General features: G+C 44.2%; 1 protein-coding gene across 4 annotated transcripts in view; it reads left to right on the top strand.

The window, feature by feature from the left end:
- The window catches only part of DOCK1 (dedicator of cytokinesis 1), a 469,449-nt gene that overhangs the window by 318,328 nt on the left and 129,520 nt on the right, over positions 1–21,601 (top strand). The window contains exon 30 of one of the 4 annotated variants that reach the window (XM_045569238.1): positions 7,496–7,759. The exons of the other annotated variants lie outside the window; for them this stretch is intronic. Within the exon in view, the coding sequence (XP_045425194.1) occupies positions 7,496–7,655 (160 nt within the window). The 3' untranslated portion in view covers positions 7,656–7,759. Of the gene's footprint in view, positions 1–7,495; positions 7,760–21,601 lie in introns of those variants that run through there. 4 annotated transcript variants of the gene reach the window in all.

The following is a 21,601-nucleotide window of genomic DNA, read 5'->3' as shown; positions in this document are numbered from 1 at the left end:
TGCTTGGAGGGAGCCGAGAAATCACATGGTACACATCATGGGCCATTTGCTTCACCTTCCTTGCTCCTCAGAGACGCAAGATGAATGTCCCCGGTGCCAGCGAGCAGCCGGTCAGCGCGCACAGAGCTGCAAAAGCTAATGGACTAGATGCATCTTACTGATCACGTTCACATAAACTCGCCTCATCTCTGGTCCAGCTGGAAGTGGCCCTGCCGGCTGGGTAGCCACCACTCGGGCATTCCTACCGAGGCTGCCTCTGTGTGAAGAGCCGAGCTCCACTGTTCCCTGCTCAGTTTCCCTTTCAGAGAAGAATGTTAGTCCAGAAATATCTTACGAGCATATTCTAATGGCCTTTTGACTTAAGAAATGCTCCATTTAAAAATGCAGAAGCATTTCATCTAACACAATCATAAACTTTATTGGTTTCTAACCAAAAATTTTGAGAATGTGGTAGATCATTAAAAAAACATAACATATTCCTTGAACACTTTATTTTGACTTATGTAATGTACATCTGCTTCACAAGGTCTATGTACTTGTCCAGTTGCTTTTCCTTGTTTGTCTCTTTGATTTAAGGAGGGTCCACTGATGAGTGTTTCTCATTGTCTTCTTGGTATGAAACACCTCCAGTGACCCAGCTTTCACACCTCAAAGTCAAGTAAGAACTGGAGACAGCTGTGGCCACCTGAGCCCCTTCAGGTTTCTGTGACTCTCCCAGTTGCCTCACACCCATTTGATCTGACAGCACTTTAAACAGGGAGTCATTCTTTAGTCTTTTCAAGGCTTTTGATTTCATTCTCATGTAAAAGTCAACTTTCTTTTCATAGTAATGTATTACTTTATATAATATTTCACTAAATAATACAATCATAAAAACAGATTTAATTGGTATAAGCCGGGGGGGAACACATACAACTGTATGTACATGTAGTACATGTGTACTGTGCTTCATTTTTAGCTGTGGAGACCATGTGATGGCATCACTAGGGGAGCTCTCTGATGGACCCTCATGGTGTCCTTATTATACAAATTTTTAAAAATGCTGCTAATGTGAAATAATAGATTTTCATTGGTCAGTGCTGGGGGTATGCAATTTTGCACATGGCTGTCCCTTAAATCAGTGTATTTGCCTTTTAGAAGGAAGAGACCTAAACCACATCAGGGTGGCCCTTCCTGAGCAGAGACCATGGACGTGTTTAAATTAGTAGAGGAGTAGAGAACCGGCAATTATACACCTGCTGGTGTTTACTCACCAGCTCCTCTCTGACCTCCTGAAGAAGGAAGGTTGGTGAGCTCCCAGATCCTCAGAAAATGGGACCAAGTTGTATTAAGATCTGGATAAAAAATAGTAAAAGAAGGAGAACTAGAATTCAACGGACTGGAAGGTTTTGTTCTCCCTTTTCCACCTAATATCTCTCCCCAAGTCTGAGTGAGAATTAAACAAGGGTGAAGGAGTTCCAGGCAACTAAATTCAGAAAGTCATAAAAGAAAGTTGATTTAACTTTAACGATTTATATTCTCCCCAACCCTGGGGTAGGGAGCCAGGGTGCCTGATCACCTGGCAAAGCACCACCCAGGCTGTAAGACTGGCAGGGGAGGGCACTGCCCCCGCACCCTGCAAGGGGAGGAGCAGAGAGGAGAGGAGAGAAACTTATTTTGTTTCCCTTCAGAAAGATGTGCTCTTTCTTGTCAAATGCAACCACTGATGTACGCAAACCAAGGAGCCCTCTTCGCATTGTTCGTCCAATAGAAAGCTTCCTTCTGTGCAGTGGGGGTGGGTGACCGTGTTTAGATTTGTCGCTGATGAGGTGAGGGGGCAAAGGTAAGTCCTTACACTGACTCTTGAAGCACTGACCAAGGTACACACCAGCTTGTCGCCTCACCACCTAAGGCCACTGCTGCACCCCCACGGTAGATGCTTAGCGACAGATGCTCACCAACCTTCCATCTTTGAGACGTTCTGGGCTCCCAAGAAATGTTTTGGTGAATTGACCAATTCTGTTGTTCCTGCTTTATATTTAATTAGTATTTTTCCAATGTATTGTTTCCTATAATGGTCTATGAATCCACACATGAGGCTTCTTCACAATAAAACAGCATCCGTGATACTTTACAACAGCTTCAAGTACCCCAGTTATGTTAAGCTCGTAGGTGGGTTTCCCATAAATTACCATCGAAGATAATGAAGTTCATAAAGGAGGCATTTGATGTTTGCTGAGCCTTTAGTCCAGGCCATTCACTCTGTTTGCATGATTGTATTTTAGATCTTCTCTGTAGCCACCGAGGGCAGGTTGCTGTATGATCCTTACTTTGCAGGTGACAGAGCTGAAGTTTATACTGATTCAGTAACCCACACAAGGTCACTTGGCTAATAACTCAGAGAGGAGCCAGTGTTGCCTGACTCCAAAGTCTGTGTTGTATTTTATAAATCTCCAGTTATTTTTTACCAACATTGTACTTTCTTTACCCTTTTTTGGGGGGGAGTGGGGATTGGGGAAAAGGCAAAGGCATGTGATCTATTTAATAAGGTAATTTCTTGCATAACACTTTTTCCTCTATTGTTTTGATGTAGACCTTCTGGACCAATCTTAACCCTCTGCCAGCTAGGTAAATATTTGGGGATAAATATAAAGTTGGAATTCAAACAAAGAAACATGTTAGTATCCTCTGCAGGGCTTGTCCTTGCCTTTTTACAATGCACTCTGGAAAAACAGCAGAGTGAGAAGGCCCCCTCCACCTGGTGTATTCAGGCCCAGTGGTTTTCAGGGACTGCAGCTGTTGGGAGAACGCTGCAATTCACTTCCCTCTACTGGTGCGCCGGCAAGAATGAGCGAGCTTGGCAATTTGTAAAGGATTATCACATGCGAAGGCAGTATTTGTTTTATTTCATCATTTCTCATTCATCCATCTACAGAAGTGGCATTTACATAGTATCTCCATATAATAGGGTTGGGAAAAAGTGACCTTAAAATTGAGTCAAGTGTCATACTTTGAGAACACATTTTTTAAAGGATATTTTTTGTGGTTTTAAAAATTTATTTCATATATTTTGATTTTTTTAAAAAGGACAAACCTTTGTTCTGTGAATAAAATGCCCAGGTAGTGAATCTTTTTTTTTTTTCTTTTTAAACTTAGACAAAAATACCAGACATTTCACACAGCATCACACTCACCCATTCTCATCACCTTGCATTCAGACAGCTTTCAGGCACTTGAAAAATTGAAGGCCAAAATGAAGGGAATTCACTCATCCTTGACAAGTGCTGGGGACAAAGTTGGCAATTTGTTCATTGTTCTTGCAAGCACTTAGTTGCTCGCTGAGCACTTTGCCATCAGAGAGTTCTGGGCATAGATCAGAAATCAATGGCTGCACAGGCAAATTATGTGCAGGTGAGTTAAGGGCTGAGTGTGGAAATGCAAAACACCATATTCTTCAGCAGCTTCTCTGAGGGTTAATACTGCTGTTGACACTGGTGTTGGCTTAGAATTGGAAATGTCTTTCTGTCTCTCTTTTTTTTTTTCCTCCTTTTCATTTTTTACTCCAAGCTGGGGAAAATCAAGAATATTTTCAACTTTTCCAATTGTAAAATAGTACAAGGGAAACGAAGATCAGTTCAACCCATGGTCCATGTTTTATTCCTTGAGTTAGCAAATCACCAGTGCTGTTTGGTTTAGCAAGTTGCTCCTTTGGAATTTACAGTAAAGCTATATTTAATATATTTCCATTTAGCGAGTATTTGTTTTAAATAACCACCTTGGCTTCCTTATTTGGTTTGTGAGAGAGATTCTTGGAGGCTCCGGGACTTTGCCACACTGATACAGTTTATTTTGAAATTGAAAAGTGGATTTGTTTAACGTCCTTTAAGAAGCAAATTTATAAAGCTGAGGCTTTCCAAAAATGCACTGCCAAAGCCATAATTGGTAGAAAGTTAGCAAGAAAGAGGGATTAGCTCGTTGAGCTATGGCATAGAAAATTGTAATGGTCTTGAGTAGTTTTGTGGCTTGTTGAGAAAATGATACAGTTTAGTCACATAAGCACATGGCATTGACACCAGGGAGCCCCCACGCAAAGAACTTCTTTGCCAGGAGAATTTGTGAATTTGCAATGGGACAGTTCTTGACCTTGCTAGAGAAACATAAAAGGACATATTCCAGAAAAGTTTAGGAGGAAAGGTTTTCATTATTTACCAGGAACCAGTGTTGTACATGGGAGTGGGTCACCGGCACTGCACAGGCATGTGATGTCCCTACAGAAGCCCTCGCCACACATTAGGGCCAGGTTCCTCCTCTCCTCATGACTCAGTGCTTCACCAGCATTGCTGAGCAGGTGGCCGGAGAAACTGTGGTGGTCAAAGGCTGCCAGAAAACTCCTGGAGTTAATCTCATGCTCACGCATTCTCCTCTTGTCTCATCTCAAGAGCTGGGATGCCTGTTTGACCTGGACACTTTAGGAAACAAGTGCAATAGGGCAGCTGTTGATACAGATGAGCAGATGCTGCCTTAGCGCCACGGGCACACTGCCCCCCTCCCGTTGCTGGGGAGACAGGGATGAGGAGAGCACCGGTCACCCTGCAGGTCAGTGGTGGTGTGTCACTGCTGGGTCAGATCATAGATGACGTTGCAGCTTCCTGTTCGGTTGGTTGCTTGAGTGTGAACGTGCTTTCAGTCTCTGACTCTCTCGCCCTCTCGCTCTTTCTCTCTTTGTTCTAACTCTGGAAGAAGTTCTGTCTGGGGCGTCCCAAGGCTAAACCATCGTGTTGAAGGAGAAATGTGTGCCGAATGGAAGAACATGCCATGTGTTGTGGCCACTAGCGCGGGATCTCCTGCCACAGAGGCTCAGGAAAAGCTTCAAGCAGAGTGTATCTGGGATCTGGGCTTTACGTGGAGAATGGCATTTGCTGGGCAGAAGCAGGGGTACCGTGCTTGTGCCATGCCCAGAGGCACAGCGAGGCTTTTGTTAGGGAAGTGGTTGGTAGCCCAGTGTGGCTGCACGGGGGACATGGGATTTAGCAGGATGAGGCCTTGGAGAGGGGCTCTCAGGCCAGATCACACGAGTTGAATGAGGAACTCAGGATGTGTTGTTTCCAAAAAGAGCCATTGAGTGACTTCCTACTTGGTGACAGCAGGTGTACTAGTTTCCTATTGCTGCTATAACAAGCTACCACACACCTAGTAGCTTAAAGCAACACAAAATTACTACCTTACAGCTCTGGAGGTCAGAAACCTGAAATGTGCAAAATCAAGGTGTCAGTGGGGCCAAATTCTTTTCTGGAGGCTCCAAGGGAGTATCCACGTTCTTGCATTTTCTGGCTTCCAGAGGCTGCTGCCTTCCTTGGCCCGTAGCTGTTATATCTTCAAAGCCAGAGACGACCAGTCAAATCTTTCTTACACTGTGTCGCTCGGACACTGACTCTCCTGCCTCCCTCCCTCACTTATAAGGACCATTGTGATTATATTGGGGCCACTTGAATGGTCCCGGATACTCTCCTCATGTAGAGGTCATCTGATGAGTAACCTCACTTCCATCTGCAGCCTTAATCTCCCTTGCCACGGGACAGAGCAGGTCCACAGCTGCTGGGAGTGAAGCGTGGGCATCTTTGGGGTCCATCTTTCTGCCACCAAAACAGGGATAGTCTTTCTTTTTCATCCCAATATGTGAAAGTCTAGAACAGGGCCCAACACTTAGGAAGTGCTAAGAAAATGATCCTGGAACACATAATAGGTGTACCATGAAGATTTACTTTTCCCTTTCCTTTTTCCTTCCTGCCACTGAAAGTGCTTAGTCTCAGTGAGATATGTTTTCCTTTAGGAAGTTCTGGTACAAGGTTTATGAGGACACTGGCCAGAATTTTTCCTTTCTTATAAATTAAACGCCATTCCAATCTTCAGTGGGGATGGCCCTGCTTTCTTTGAGTCTCCTGTCCTGGAAAAGTTGAGATGTCTTCCCTGGCACAGTTAAGTCAGAGTCTCTGATTAGCCAAATTCTCAATCAACTTTAGATGTTTCCATACCTATTAAATCTTATCAAACTGTGACACTGACCAAAAATGTCAAGAAAGACACAATTACTTTGGCAGTTACAGAGTTTAATACAGCAAAGACCAGAGTGATTTTTAGGTGTAATTAATATTTCAATGGTTTTAAACCTTCTTTTCTTCTTTTATTTGGTTTACAACTTCCTTTAAGAAACCTAAGGGGAAGCAGTTAGTGCTCTTCCAGGGGAATTAAGAAACCAACTATTGCTTACAACATCATTGTTCCAAAAAAGTTTGAGTTAGTTCCTGTTTCATTTAATTGACTTGATTGAAGTATAATTTACAGTCACTAAAATTCACCCACTTTAAGTAGACAGGTTATTTTCTAAACCTATTTGATTTTGAGATTATATTGGAAGAATGAGTGTGATCTGCTTCTGCCCTTTTACTTGGCTTCATGGAGATGTTTGGAATTTATTGGTTATGATCCTGAGGAGCATTTTTAACTAAGCTTAATCCTGTTCCTGTGATTGGTGAAATCATGCCTCCATATAGAGCTGTCATTGCATCTTTCCTTGGTCAAAGACCTCAGAATTTCTGTGCATAAAGAGCCTCTGTGCATAGCAAGGATGACCTCCTAGGGCCTTTGCCCTTTGCCCTTTGCTATGTTTTTTCTTCTCTATGGGAAAGAGGCCATTTGACTTGCATGGAGCTCCATGGTCCTGCAACGTGGCCAGGTAGTCTCCTGCTCACCTGCTGAGCTTTGCAAGCATCCGGCCTCAATCTCCCTTCGGCCAACTTGTTCTCAGACACATTGAAACTTCAGCCCACCAGATGGGGACCTGTCCAGGAATGAACAGTGGTCAGGATTCTGTTCAAAGGTTAATTGTAAAAGACCAGGGTAATCCCAGGAGGAGGTCACCTGGGCAAAGCCACCACATACCTCCACCTTTTCATCAGGCACACACCTTTTCATGCTCCTTTTTTCTTCTTCAGTAGGCAACCGGATTGAATTGGCTCTATAGTCTCTTTCCCTCAGCTTGTTCGGACATCTCCCTGAAACCTCAAAGCAAGCTCTGTTTTGGTGACAACCAGTTGTCATTTCCTAATGGCAGATTTTTAAAATTTTTTTTAAGATACAAGAAAAAGCAATCTCTGCAGGCTGACAGTGGGGATGCTTCAGAGGGGGTGACAAGGGAATTCATGGGTTTTACCAACGAGTTTTATATCCTCTTTCCTCCTGCCACATAAGAACAAATAAATGTGGAGCTCACAGAGAAAGTTCTCCGTGCAGGGCTGTGTGTCCTGTGAGCTAAAAATGTGGTGGGTGAACAGGGCATTCCTAGGGGCCCACTGGGCAAAGACTGGGAGTATTGGGTAGTCTTTGCCAGGTTCTAGCACCCCTTGCTTTGCTCCAGAAGGGAGCTGTGGATGCCAGCTGAAATTCTGCCTGCAGGGCACAGCATTGGGGTTTTGCTAAACTGCCTTGAATAAATGAATCATCAGTTTTCCTCTCCCAGCTGTGCTTCCACGCCCCTGCTCTTGGATGGAACTGCTGGGTTCCTTGTCTGCCGCAGGCATTGGTCAGTGGGAGCCGGAGGTCAGAGGAGGGAGAGGAGGAGTGTACTGCAAATCCAAGCAAGCCCACGAGCTCCCAGCAAAGCCTCTGACATGGGCTGAGCCCGACTGTGCAGTCTTGACCTGATTTCTGACCACGGAAGTTACAGAAGCCTCCAGAAAGCAGGCTGCCTGCTCCAACCTCACAGGGCAAAGGAGCCCTGAATACTGTTTCCTTTCAGTGCATTATATTCATCAATTAGAAAAGGAATAAAACCATCTTATACCTAATCTGAGAAATAAAAGGATGAAAAAAGCACATATAATCTTACCACTATTGCAGCAATTCCCAATTTGTTTTTTGGCAGATCTGTTTACATGCATATTTTACTTTTATATTGTCATTGTATAATATCATCTGTGTACTGCATTTTTTTACTTACCAGTATATCACAAGCATTTTACCATGTTGTCCACTTTCTTGTTGGCTGTGTAAACGTCTATCCAGTATGGATGTACCATACTGCAACAGCACATTCTCTCATTTTTGTATGTTCAGGTTGCTCTCAAGTTGTATCTGTTACAGATAACGTTGTAGTGAGTGCCTTCATGCATATGGTTTCTATATTTTGGATGATTTCCTAGGATACATTCCCAGAACTGGGATTACTGGGGCTTGATACACATTGTCAAATTGCTTTCCAAAAGAATTTTACCAATTTTATTGCACTCTTGCAAGAATTGAGCATTATCCTTAAAAAAAAAAAGATTTTATTAATGTAATAGCAAAAAATTGCCTTATTTTGATTAAATTTGCATTTATTCAGTTATTTGCAAGATAAAACAGTTACCATCCATTTTGTGTCTAACTGTAATTTCTATTTTGTAAACTGTTCACATCCTTTGCCCGTTTATCTATTGGATTTTAATGTTTTTCTTAAAGAATTTTATTAACATTTTTATACTATGCTCATATTAGCCTATTTTATATTTCCACAGACATCTTTTTCTTTTTCTTTTCTTTTTCTTTTCCTTTTCCTTCTTCTTCTCTTCTTCTTTCTTTTCTTTTCTTTTCTTTTTTTTTTTTGGAGACAGAGTCTGCATCTGTTGCCCAGGCTAGATTGCAGTGGTGTCATTATAGCTCACAGCAACCTCAAACTCCTGGGCTCAAGCGATCCTCCTGCCTCAGCCTTTGAGTAGCTGGGACTGCACATGCTCATCACCACACCTGGCTAATTTTTTTTATTATTATTATTTTTTTGTAGAGACAGAGTCTCTCTGTGTTGCCCAGGCTGGTTTCAAACTCCTGGACTTAAGGCATCCTTCCTCCTCGGCCTCCCAAAGTGCTAGTATTACAGGCATGATCCACTGGACCCAGCCCACAAATATTTTTTCTATATTATTGCTTGCCATCTCATTCGGTTATGTTTTTTTAAAATTTGTTTTGTTGTTTTACATACAAATGTTTAACTTATCTCTGTCCATCTTCTTTATGATTTCTACATAATGGTGCTCTCCCTCCACGAATTTGATATTCAGTTTTAGATTTTATTATTTTATCTTGTTAACATATTAAACTTTTAGTTTATCTTTGTGCTAATGTATGTAAATTAATTTTAAAAATTACAGGTATTACAGCACTATTTATTAAATAATCCTTCATAGTTTAAAAGTCATTTCAATTAAATTTTTTACATAATGTCAAAGGTAATTTCTAGGCAATCTGCTCTTTCGATGGTATAACGTTTTATTCTTGGATCACACCACATTGTTTTAAGTATTACTGCTGTAGGGTATGTTTTAAATATCTAGCAGCCCAGCTCTCCCATATTATTCTTTTTCTGATTTTTCTTTAATAGTCTACCCTATTCTACCAAAATCATTTTGTAAAATCTATCAAAAAGGTTATTTTCAAATTCTAATTAGATTTGTATTAAAGCTCAGGGTAAAACAAGCACATCTTTTGGTGCTAAATGTCATGCTCAATGTATTCTGTTTCTTTGTTCTGTGAAAGAAATCATGTTTATTATGGAAAACAGTGAAAGATGGAAAGAAAATGGGTCACCATCTACAAATGAGTGTTGCTGACAGTTGCGAGTGGAACTTTCCAGTCCATCTCTGCATTTTCCCCTTCCAGGCATTGGTGGTGGGGCTGTTGCTTCTGGCTTGTTCCCCAGCCCTGCTCCACCCTCCACCCTGGGTGTGCAGGGAAAGGGACCCCATGCTGAGCAGGGGGCATGTCCAGGGAGTGGGCACTTGTAAGGTACAGTCAGACCTCCCAGGTCACACTGTCCTCTGGGTGCTGCTGGGTGGTGGTGGGACTTGGGGGATTTGAGGATGCTCTTCAGCATGTGCCTCCGAGCCCTGCCACAGGGCTTGACAAGACTTACCTGTGAGATGGGGCTCTTCTATCTGGGCTCAAGGCAACTGCCTAAGCAGGTTGTTCAGCTAGTCCATCTGGCATAATCAGGCTCCCATAAGCCTAGAGCTGGCTCCCCCTTTCAAGTCATCCTTAAGAGCCAGGGCAGTTGTTTTCCTCTGGCTGGTGCTGGCATCCCCACATGCCCTTTTGTTCTAGCAGGTTTCCTGCTGGACCCAGCCCCCTGCCTGCCTACTGCACTTCCCCCTTCCCTGTGCTCCCCACAGACCAGTCCCAGTGGAGGCCTCCAAGTCATTCCCTTTCCATGGGAATTAAATGATGTATGGTCATGTGCTTTCTGCTTGAGGGACACCTGCGTCTGCTGGTTTTGGATTCTCTCTGTGTTTGTCTGAAAATGTCTTTGGTTCTATTGTATTTTTAAGGATATTTCAGATTTGGAATTTGAGGCTAGCAGTTAAGTTAATTTCTTTCAGCAACTTAAAAGATAATTATTCCACTGTCTTTTGGCTTTCATTGTTTTCGTTGAAGGTAATGTGTCATTTTCTCCAGTGGGGTTTTAATCCAAGTGGCTTTTTGTTTTTTAACTTTTTATTATGGAAGCTCTTATACATGTACAAAAGTAGAATAGTATAATGACTCCTCACTACAACTGTCTTTCAACTTTAACTATTATCAACCGTGGCAAAGCTTCTTAGATTTATTATCCTAATATTATCTTTCCTACCATTATATTGAAGCAAATCTCAGACATTATATCATGTCATTCATAAAAATTTCAGTTGTATCTCTTAAAAGTAAGAATTTTTTAACAGTACTTCCATACATTATTGCCCTTTAGAGAACATTGCATTATATATATTTTCTATGGTTTGCCTAATTCAGTATCTAAATAAGGTACAAACATTGTATGTTGTTGTTATATCTAGCAGGTTTCTTATAATCTTTAGGTTTGCCCTCCCAGTTTTTTTTTTTCTTTCCCTTACTATTTAGATCACAATGTTTGTTCTGTAGGAATTTCCAGATTCTGCATTATGCAGATTGGATCCCCATGGTGTTATTTAACATGTTCCTCTTCCCTCTGTATTTACTGGAAACTGGTAGGTTTACATACTCAGTGAGATTCCAGCCGTTTGTTTGTTTGTTTGTTGTTGTTGTTTGGCAAGAATGCCAGGTAGGTGGTGTGGTGTTCTTCCCATGGCACCATACCAGTAAGCACATCTTGTTTGCCTGTCTCTCTTATAATTTGAAGATTGACTAGTGGCTTCAGGTATTGTCAGCATTTATCCATTTATCCAGATTCATTCAATATACAGTAGTTTTTCTACCTAATTGTTATAGCAGCCAATGATGATGATCATTAACTAGACCCATTATTGCCTCTGGGGTTCCAGAAATGTGTTATTCTAATTATGCTATTCTGTCTTCCTTCATTAGCTGTAATTCTTTCATAAAGTATAAGATTCTTCCACAAAATATGTGGTATCCTGAAGAGTTGTTCTTAAAGGAAAAATAAATGCTTGCCTCTTTTAATTATCTATTTTCCAAATAGTGGATTTGTCCCCTAGCATCCTCCAAGGATGACCAGTGGTTTTTTTTTTCCTTTAACATTTTCATGGTTATCATGTGTCTCAGTCTGTTGCAGTCATTATTCCTTTTGCTGCTCAAATTGTTCCATCCTGTGCCAGTGGTGGTCTTTTCAGGTGGACTCCCTGGGTCCTGACCACATAGCTCCAGGAGTCTTTGCTAATGGCTTTGGGTTTTTTGATATGACAGCATATACAAGGCTGATCTTGTACATTTCCTGCCCCACACCTGGAATAAGCCAAGACAGTGCGGCTACTCAGTGCAGCTGAGTTAATCATTGTTTCCAAGACTTTTAGTGGGCAAAGCTAGGAAATACATTTTCAGTAGAAAAAATCAACATGAATTCATACTGAAGTTTCCATTTCCAATTTAGGATTATGGAGATTTTACTTATCTTCTTTGATCTTATATTTGTAATTTGTTTCTTACACAGAAAATTTTGGTTCCTAAAGACACCAGCATGATTATGTGTTGCTTTGTCCATATATTTAATATAATATATGTAATTGTAATACATGGCATATAATATAAAACATGTAGTATATAATATACAGTATGTTTCTTACATACACGTACACACACACACACACACACATTTACAGTCAAGTCATTGTGTTTTTCAGGCACTTGAGATGATTCCTGATGTGTCATCAGTTTGGTATTTAGGATAATTTCATTTTTGATTTTTAGTGATTGTACTTTTTATATATAATTATATACTTCAAATGTACTAAACAAATGTTTTCATAGTACTTTCATTTCTTCCCATACCTATCCCTACAGGAAACCATTTTTATTATTTTGTCATTTATCTCTACATTGTTACTTAATTTTTAATATAAGTAAGTACAAATATTTGTATACTCCTACCATTCTAATTCTTATAAAGCAGTAACATTTCATAAATACTTTTTTCCATCTTGCTTTTTTCATCTAGTTTTACATTCTGGAGATGAGTGTGTAGCATTATATAGAGCTGTTTCTTACCACTTTTTACCACTGCAGTGTTCTCCATTGCATGCATTTGCTATATCTCATTCAGCCAGTCCTCTAATAATGGACATTTGATTATTTTTAGTCTTTTGCTGTTACATAGGGTTCTTCAGTTAGTAGCCTTATGCACTCATCTTTTCATGGTTTTTCCAGTATATCTTTGTAGTAGATTCTTTGCAGTGAGTTGACCAGATAGGAAGTGAAGGCAAGTGCATACTAAAATTTTGGTAAACTATACCCAGTTCAACTGCATTGGGTTATTGAGTTGTACATTCTCACCAGAAAAAAATGAGCATGCTTACTTCCCCCAACCTTTCCAAAATATTATGTTGCTAAACTTTTGTCTTTTTGCCAATCTATCAGGTGAGTAATGGCATCTTAGTACAGTTTTGTATGCTTGATGTATGTTTTCTTGGTTTGTTTCTGTACTGCTTAGAATTCATAATGTTTTGGAACATTCTCAGCCGGTATCTATCATTATTGCTCCTACCTCATTCCCTTTCTCCTCTTCTGGAACTTAATTATGTATGTATTAGACCTTTTCGTTATATCATATACATCTCTTATGCTCTTTTTTTTACTATTTTTCATTAATTGTTCTCTGCATTTTAATCTAGTTGTCTTTTTCTGATATATTTTCTAATATTATATTTCTTTCTTCTATCATGTAGTTTGCTGGCAAACCCATTCACTGTGTTCTTGATTTCTGTCATGGAATTTCTATTTGTTTATATTTGTTAATCAAAAACTAAAGTTCCCTATCCAGTCATTCTGTCCGTTAAACACTCTTGGCAGTTCTGTTTCCGTTGACTTTTGGAGGGAGAAGGGAGTCTTGTTTCGTGGTCATATCTTGGTTGTTTGTTTGCCTAGCTTTTTCTGAAATGAATACCATACATAGGTCATATGTCAAAAAAAAAAAAAAAAAACCTAGAGTTTATTAAGGGTATGATAATGTCTTACTCCAGGTCATATTTACTTTTTCTCCTCATTTCCTGTGTTTTTATATTTTATATATTTATATTGTACAATAAAACTCCCTTTTCTGTGATATTCAATATGAAGGTGATAGTAATTTTAAGTGGAAAGCTGATTTTTTATTCCCATTTTTAGAACTTTTTATTTTTAGGCAATTATAGCTTTCCATGCAGCTATAAGAAATATTAACAATACAGAGGGATTCTGTAGACCCTTCGCTCAGTTTCCTCCATTGGTAACAGTTGCTGTAACTATAATAAATCACAGCCACAAAAACGTGTTACCCTTTACAGCCGCCGCCACTTCCCCTCCTGCCCTGCCTGGTTCCTGGCAGCCACTAATGTCCTCTCCTGCTCTGTAGGGTTTTCGTTGTAAGAATTATGTAGGTGGATCATGCATTAGGTAACCTTTTGAGACTGGCTTTTTCTCTACACAACGTAATTCCTTTGAGATCCATCGAAGTCATCGTGTGTAGCAATGGTTTGCTGAGTAGTGCTCCATAGTATGGATGTGGTGTAATTTTTTTAACCATTGAAGAGCATTGGGTTGTTTTTAGTTTGGGGGCTGTTATGAATAAAGTTGCTATGAACATTTGTGTGTAGTTTTTTTGTGTGTGAACATAAAATGGCCAGGAGTGCAATTGCTGGATCCTATGGTAATCATTTGTTTAGTTTTGTAAGAAACTGGGAGGCTGGGTTTTAAGGTTGCAGGGACCTCAGATGCATATTGTAACTGGGACTTTGCATCCCCGACTACTTCAGCCGTGAACACATCCAAGCCTGGCTGTTCTGGCTAGGCTGAGATTGGGGACACATCACTTGTCCTCTCACCTGGACCTTCTGGTTCAGTTAAGACTTTTGCTCGCAGAGGGCAGCACACAGGCTCCAAGTATGGAAGCACAGGGTGGATTGACTGACAGCTCCATTTAGGCACAGGTGAGGCAGCATATAGCTGGCCTCAGGGATTGTCACAATTAGGGACCTGCGTGTTGACTCTTCCTTTTGTCTCATAGCGTGTGCCAGTGTCCTTCCTGCCCACCGATGTCCCTGGATCCTGAGGCAGGCAGAGAATATGGCCACTTGGCCCTCTCAGCCTCCGGCCCCACCTCTCCCATCCTAGGCAGAGATTGACACTAGTCCCTTCATTCCTGAAATGCTAGAGCAGAACTCTGAATGCCCCTGGGGTTAGACGCCTAGCTCTGTCGGCCACACCAGTGGTAAGGTTTTGCAACATGACCCTGTGCATCTGCAAATGCCATAGATGGGGGAATTGTCACAAGCCCACAGCACCCCTGTTGGGTCAATCCTCTGTCCTGAGAGGGGAGGGGGCTCACTCAAGGTCAGCCGCTCAGCCCGAATCCCCATGTTAATCTCCCACCCTGTGGTTTTGCTGAATTCTGCTCCTCCGTGGGGAGGCAGAGTGGACCTCCCTGCTCTACCACTGTGGTGGGCGTGTACTGTTCACTGTAAGCTCCAGGGAGAGAACACAGAGGGACAGACAGCATTTCTGGTGACAAGCCATATCGAGTGAGATGCAGCCATAAACAGTCTGTTAAACCAGGGTTTGTTTGTAGCAGAAAGTCCTGTGTGCAGAAACAGGCTGTCCCCGGTGCCCTCCCTCGCTGACGGAGCGCTGGCTGATGCAGGGCTCAGAGCCAGGCCTGCTCCCGAGCAAATCTCTGTGGCTCGACAAGGACGCAAGAAGCAGCGGGTCCTTGGAAAGTCTGCGTGTCCAAAGCGCCTCTGGATATATTTCATCGACTTGCCTGAGCTGAGTCACAGTTGGCCTCTGACAGCATTTCTAATAGACCACTCTGATTCTGGGCAGCTTTCATTGTGTGCATTTCCAATATGACCACTGCAGATCTCTGCCTTCTTTTCATTTTAAATCCTCTGTAAAATGTTTGCTGAGGCAAATACCCTTCCAGGCACTGCGGGTTCTGTTTCACCCATTATACCCACCCAGGGAAGGGACCTCAGAGTTCTGCCTGTCCACTGGCCACCTCTGCTGCAAAACTCTTTTTGTCTTGCTTCTCAGGACACAGTGGTGTGAAACAGCGCTGCCAGGCCTTTAAGGGTCTTTATAAGAGAGATGGGCCACAGTGTTTGCCATGGGAGCCTCAGGGTAGCATGCCCGGGAGAGCAATGAACAGGGGCCTTGGGGCAGTGGGACTCAGGCTGGGAGAAAATTGGTAACTGACAAATCGCAGGTGTGCTATGACTCTCCCAGTCCCGCTTGTTCTCAGATGCCTTGTTGCATACATCTTGGTGCGCATTTGCATTCCTGTTGATTGATTAAAGGTACAACATGCCCGCTTGTTGGCTGTGCTATCGATCACGTTTATTTAAGAAGAAATAAAGTCGTTCACACGGCTTGCCTGCAGTGATGGGCTTTATGTTTTGTGCTTCCCGAGGAAAACCTGCAGATGATGTGAAGTGATATTTGACCCGCTGAAAGTTGATATTGGCAGACAAATTTCATGTCCTGTCTCCTGGTCAGCAGTGTGCTGCCTTGGAGTTGTTAGGGATATTAAAAACAGGGATGGGAAGTAGCAACTTGACAGGTTCAGTCTGTAATATGAACGGCTCTGGCACAAAAAGCAAAGACCCAGGCAGCCTCCAGCCAAACCTGCTGGCCCCAGACGCAGTGAGACAGAGGGAAAGAGGGTCTTTGGTGGCAAGAATGTTGGAGAGATCTCTTGTGGAGGGCCTGGGAGGCCTCTTCTCCATAGTCCTGAGATGAGGGCTGGTGGTATCCTGGGGTCACGAAGCTTTGGAGACTCCGGAGCTCGCCCTGCTGCTTTATGTCTTCCGAGGAAGCACAGAATCAGCGAGCGTGGCCTCTTCACAGGGGTGTGGGACACTGCAGCTGATGTCTCATCCATTATCTCACAGGAGACATCAGTACAGGTGAGAAAAGAGAAAAACGCCTGCCTCCCACAGCTGTCAGCTGGATCCCTGAGGGGACACTGCTATCGTTGTCTGGACACTGAAAGGCCAGGACCCGGCTTTTGTGTGTCACTTGCGTCCTCCCTCGGTGCGCCCAGCCCAGACTGGGTTCATGGTCCTTCCTCAGTGAGCACAGTGATGGCTTTGCCACCGAGGTGGCTGTGTCCTTAACTGAAGTATGCTTCTTCCCTCCCCGCCTCACCCCCATGTGGGCAAGTCATCCTCGTCAGCCTGCTTTGGGAGGGATGAGTTTGGGGCCAGGGGATGAGGGGAGAGTGGAGGGCTACTTGCCTGTCCAGTGAGCCAGAAGATTAGCCCTGTGGGCCCAGGCAGCAGATTCTGTGACCATATCATCCTTAGATATGACATAGGGCTTAGCATGTTGGTGGCACTCAGTGCATGTTTATGGGATGACTGAGCAGGCAGAAAGGAAACCAGCACAAAAGGCTCTTCGTTGTTAAAAGCTGGGTGAGGACAGACAGGATCTGCCCTCCACAGAGCCCCCCCCCCCACAACTGTGCCTCCAGCATGCCCTTAAGACCCCCTGGTCACCTGGCTTAACGCTAATGCTGCTCAATGCTCCAGCACTCAGGCTTACGGAGTCCCTCACCTCTCAGGTGAAGGCGCCCAGGATCACATCAGGGACGTGCAGCTTGACCAGTGCTGCGTGCGCTCACCATGTTACCCTCTGGGACAGCAGTGGGGCCACCTCCTTCAGCTGGTCTGGCCACTCAACTCCATTTATGTCACTGACCACCTGCCTTCCATCCTCATGGCCCTTTGGGTGGTCTTTGCCTGCTCATTGTAAGGCCTATCTCACATATGTTTGTAATGGGATAGAACAGTTTTTGTTTACAAGTTGAACACGCTTTTTCCCAAGAGACAACTATTGCACCAAATGTTGTATTTTATGTGAATTGTCCTATTCTCAAATAAGAACGCCACATGTAGAACCATGATAGGAAAAGTTTGGGGCTGGGGGAAGGAGCCCCTTGGATAAGCATAGCCCACAGCTCTGTGCTGATTGAGGTTTGGGATTCCTGTCTCCCCTGGGATACCCAATCGGATAGTGAGGATATTGTACATTAAGTTCCTTTGTGTTCTGAAGAAAATGTTATAGGTGTAACTGAGGTGTTGACAAGATGAAAAACATGAATCCCAGTTTGTGGTAAATATTTAAATCTCCTCTCTTAGATGCTGATCATTGTACTTTTAAATAAAATTAAATATAGCAGAGGCCTGTTGGGGGCGGGGTAAATAGGCTCTGGCTTTCTTATAGCATGCTGTGTGGTTTGGGGAAAGTTTCTTAACCTCTCTGGGATTTCCTTTCCTCACCTATGAAATGAGCAGATGTTGTACTGGCTGTCTGATTTCTGAGGCCCCTTCTCACTCAAAACACTCTGACTCTGTGCCTAAAAGGTGGCAGCATCACCTCCCTGTCCCTGAGTTTATGCCCTGTGGCATTAGATGTTGTCGCAGAAGCAGGCCAGCCAATTACCTTTCACATAGACCCTCAGAAACCAGTGAAACAGCACAGTTACTCACAAGCAAAGGCAGGAGACAAGGGGGATGTGGTGCCTGAAGCCGGTGCCTCCCCCAGGTAGTGGGGGCAGCACCTGCCCATCCCCAGAAAGTCCTCCAAGCTCCTTTCCGAGTCCCAGTGTGCAGGCCTGTCCTGTGCGAGGCAGTGCCCATTGGATCGGTCCTGACTGGCTGTGGTCTGGTGGGCAAAACAGAAGCTTATCCAGCAGTTGAGTTTGCTTTTTCCTTCCTCATGGCTCCTGAAGCCAGCCAACCAGAAACCTGCTGTTTGGAGCAAGGTCAGGAAGCCTCGCAAGATGCCACTGAGGCTCCGTCCACAAAACATGAAGAATCTTCCCCATACTTGCTAACTCAGCTCCGATCCCAGCGCACCTGGGAAAGTAGGTGCTGCAGAGTGTGTGTCTCCTCTGCCTCCCTCGGTGCTGGACTTCCACACACCCTGGCCTAGTGGGTTGCACAGCCAACTCCAGGACCAGGGACAGGGCAAGAAGAGAGGGAGGCCAGCAGAGGTGGCCTTTTATGTGGCAGGCGTAGGCCAAAGGGAGGGAGCATTCTGGCAGCACGGAGGGCTTGGCAAGGCTGCATGTCATGCACAGCTGAACAAGGGGGCAGTTTGGAAATGCAGCCTAATGGGCTCCATCAGCCACGTCAAGTGTGAGCCACGGCCTGTCAGTGACTGTAGGTTGGGTCACTTGAGTTCTCTGCAAGCAGAGAGGCGGGGTCAGGTGTTTTGACCTGCTTGCTTGCCGTGGCCTGGTGTGGGGCTGGCTGTGGAGGCTGGGGCAGCACAGACAGTGGGGCAGCAACTCCCGATTCAAGGGCATCAGCCTCTGGACCAGCACAGAGGGACGGAAACGTGGGGTAACTGGGCTCAGACCTGTTGTTTTGCCCACGGGCTGGTTTTGGAAGGCAGGTAGGGGGCCAAGAGGAGATGAGGTGGGATAAGTTCACCAGAGAATGAGAAGAGGCTGGGAGGGAGGAAGGTGGTGGACACACAGTTGCCATCACGGGTGTCATGGGTGGAGGAGAAAAGAGATGAGAGATGGGCAGTGAGCGTGGAGGACAAAGAGGAGGACCCGGGGCTATGCAAGTCATACCGAGGGAGGGAGCGTGTGATGTGATGGGTTCTCATCAAGTTCTTGCAATTAACCAACGTATTCCTCAGGAACACAAAGCACCTCTTGATCACACCCCTCCCGATTTCATGGTAATAAATTTTTGTAACTCTCTATAGTTACGTTTTAGCATTTTGGAATATTGAAAACATAAACCAAACCCTCCTGGCATTAGCTTGGGAAGCCCTTGTGATGAAAATTAGTTCAGTGAGAGAGGCACTGAGGGAAGCGATTTTAGAAGAAAGTCATGACGGCCGGGAGCATCCTGAAGCAATGCATTATTCAGGCACGTCAGAGCGAGATACCACCACCATTACCTACGGGGAGGCCTTCTCCTCTGCTCCCTAATCTGAATATTATTCATTTCAAGGTTTTGTTTATATTATCTTGAGGGGAAACAAACACTACTTAATTAATCCCACCAAACATAATATCAGAAAAGCAATTATTCCCACCACGTGTAATAAGCCATCTGCAGGGAAAGTCATTCATTAAGTGTGAAACAGTATGAATTTTAACACTATTATGAAGATCGGATTGGTTCCCAGTTATGAGCACCATAATTTTGGTATCTGCTCATGCGTACTTTACTATACCATCCTCTGTAACCTTAAAGCCTTAATATCCAAACAAATAATGGCCCTATGAATTTAGCGTCGAAAACCACGGGTCAGCTGGTCAGATGTTTCACGGATGAATCCCTTTTTCGGGGGTTAGCTTGAATCTGTGATTAATCAGATAGTGAGTCCCCTATTTTAAAATTCTGGTGATAACTAGTAGAGGGCAGAATTTGTTTGCATTTTCAATAAATCATTCATTAACTGCAATGAAATATTTTCATTAAATTACCTCTCATGGTTCAGTTAATAGGGAGTTTTCCTTTCTTTTTAAATTTGCTGGCGTATCCTTCAGTTCTCCTTGAGTGAGAAGCAATCGCTCTGACCATTGTCAACCAGAAAGCGTCTCCCTCAGCTCTTCTCTGTGCCCCAGCCAGGCCGTAAATTGTCTCGTGACCGAGATAACCGTCTGCTCCTGGGGAACCGGGGGCTGGGGATCTGCTCAGAGCTCGGCCTTGCTAAAACTTACGGAGATACATAAAAATTGTTACAGGGTTGATTTCAAGAGAAACACCTAGCAAATTTGTCTGGGTTTATATCACAAGGCTCGGGGCCTGCAGTGAGCGGGTCATCATTTTTGAAAATCGTTTGGGTAGCTCTGTCAGAACTTTCCCGTGTTTTGACTTTGTGAAGCAGATGAAGGGCCCCATCCCTGAGAGAGAGGAGAAAAGCCACTCAGAAGTGACCCAGGGGCCCGGTGATAGCTTCCTTCATAAAGAAACTCGGACGATCTCAGGGTGGGCACAGCACAGCCAGTTTAGGCATCTGTTGCAGGGTAGACTGTAACCACCCCCCCAATAGAGATGCTGAAGTCCTGTCTCCTGGCTCCTGCGATTGTGACTTTAGCTGGAAATAGGGTCTTTGCAGGTATGATCAAGTTAAGATGAGGTCACACTAGAGAAGTGTGGGTCCTTAGTCCAGTGATGGGTATCCTTACAAGAAGACAAAACACAGACGCAGACACTCAGGGAGAATGCTATTGCTGTGGCAATGCAGGCAGAGATTGGAGTGATGCGTCTACAAGCCAAGGGGACACTAAAGAGTGCCAGCAGTACCAGAGACCAAGAGAAAGGCAGGGGACAGATTCTCCCAGACAAGCTTCAGCGGGAGCGTGGCCCTGCCAGCAAAGAGACGTTGGACTTCTGGCCCCAGAACTATGGGAGAATACATTTCTATTGCTCGAAGCCCTCTACCTTGTGGTCACCTGTTACGCCCACCCTAGGAAACGAATCCTTCATCTCTCTGTGTGACTGGTTTGTCCCAGACCCCTCCTGGCTACTTGAGAAGATCACCATGGTGTGGTCCAACAGGCACAGATGGGATTCGGTCGGTGCAACCAAGTTGTGGCCCAGACCCACCTCAATCCAAGAAGATCAAACCCTGGGTTCAGTCCTGTCCCTTTTCTCCTGCCTTTCCAGGATGTGGGCTTTAACAAAAGAGAAGGATCCCTGCACGTTTGTTTACCTCAGACTCTGTGTCATGTCTTGGCACGTCCAGCCTTTTCCCAAAGCTCGCCTGCGTTCCTCGTGTCCTGAGAAGAGGTAATTCCCGGGGGAGGGCAGGCAGACCTACAGGAGGGAGGGTGACCAGTGGGCTCAACGAGCTCAGCAAATACTGGCCTTTCCTTTCTGGATCATTCCTCAGCCTCAGGTTTGAGCTGTGTTCTCCCCTGATGGCATTTGTAGCGGGGCTGCAGTGGGGAGCTCGTCCTCACCTGGGCTCTTGGGAATTGCCGCATAGAGGCCACAGTGTGAAGGAGGAGTTGGAAAGACGGACCAAAGGCATCTCTTCCACCACCTGTTCCTCACTGCTGCTTCCCTCCATCGCCCATCCCCACCCTTCCTGGGCTTTCTAGATACTTGTAAAGCTTCTTGGGAAGAGCCAAGGAGGAGATGAGCCACCAAGAGGCTGGGCT

This window comes from Lemur catta, chromosome 14 (assembly GCF_020740605.2).
Source record: "Lemur catta isolate mLemCat1 chromosome 14, mLemCat1.pri, whole genome shotgun sequence".
Classification (NCBI taxonomy): domain Eukaryota; kingdom Metazoa; phylum Chordata; class Mammalia; order Primates; family Lemuridae; genus Lemur; species Lemur catta.
Note: the sequence above shows the minus strand (reverse complement) of the source record. Positions and strands in the feature narration are given on the sequence as shown.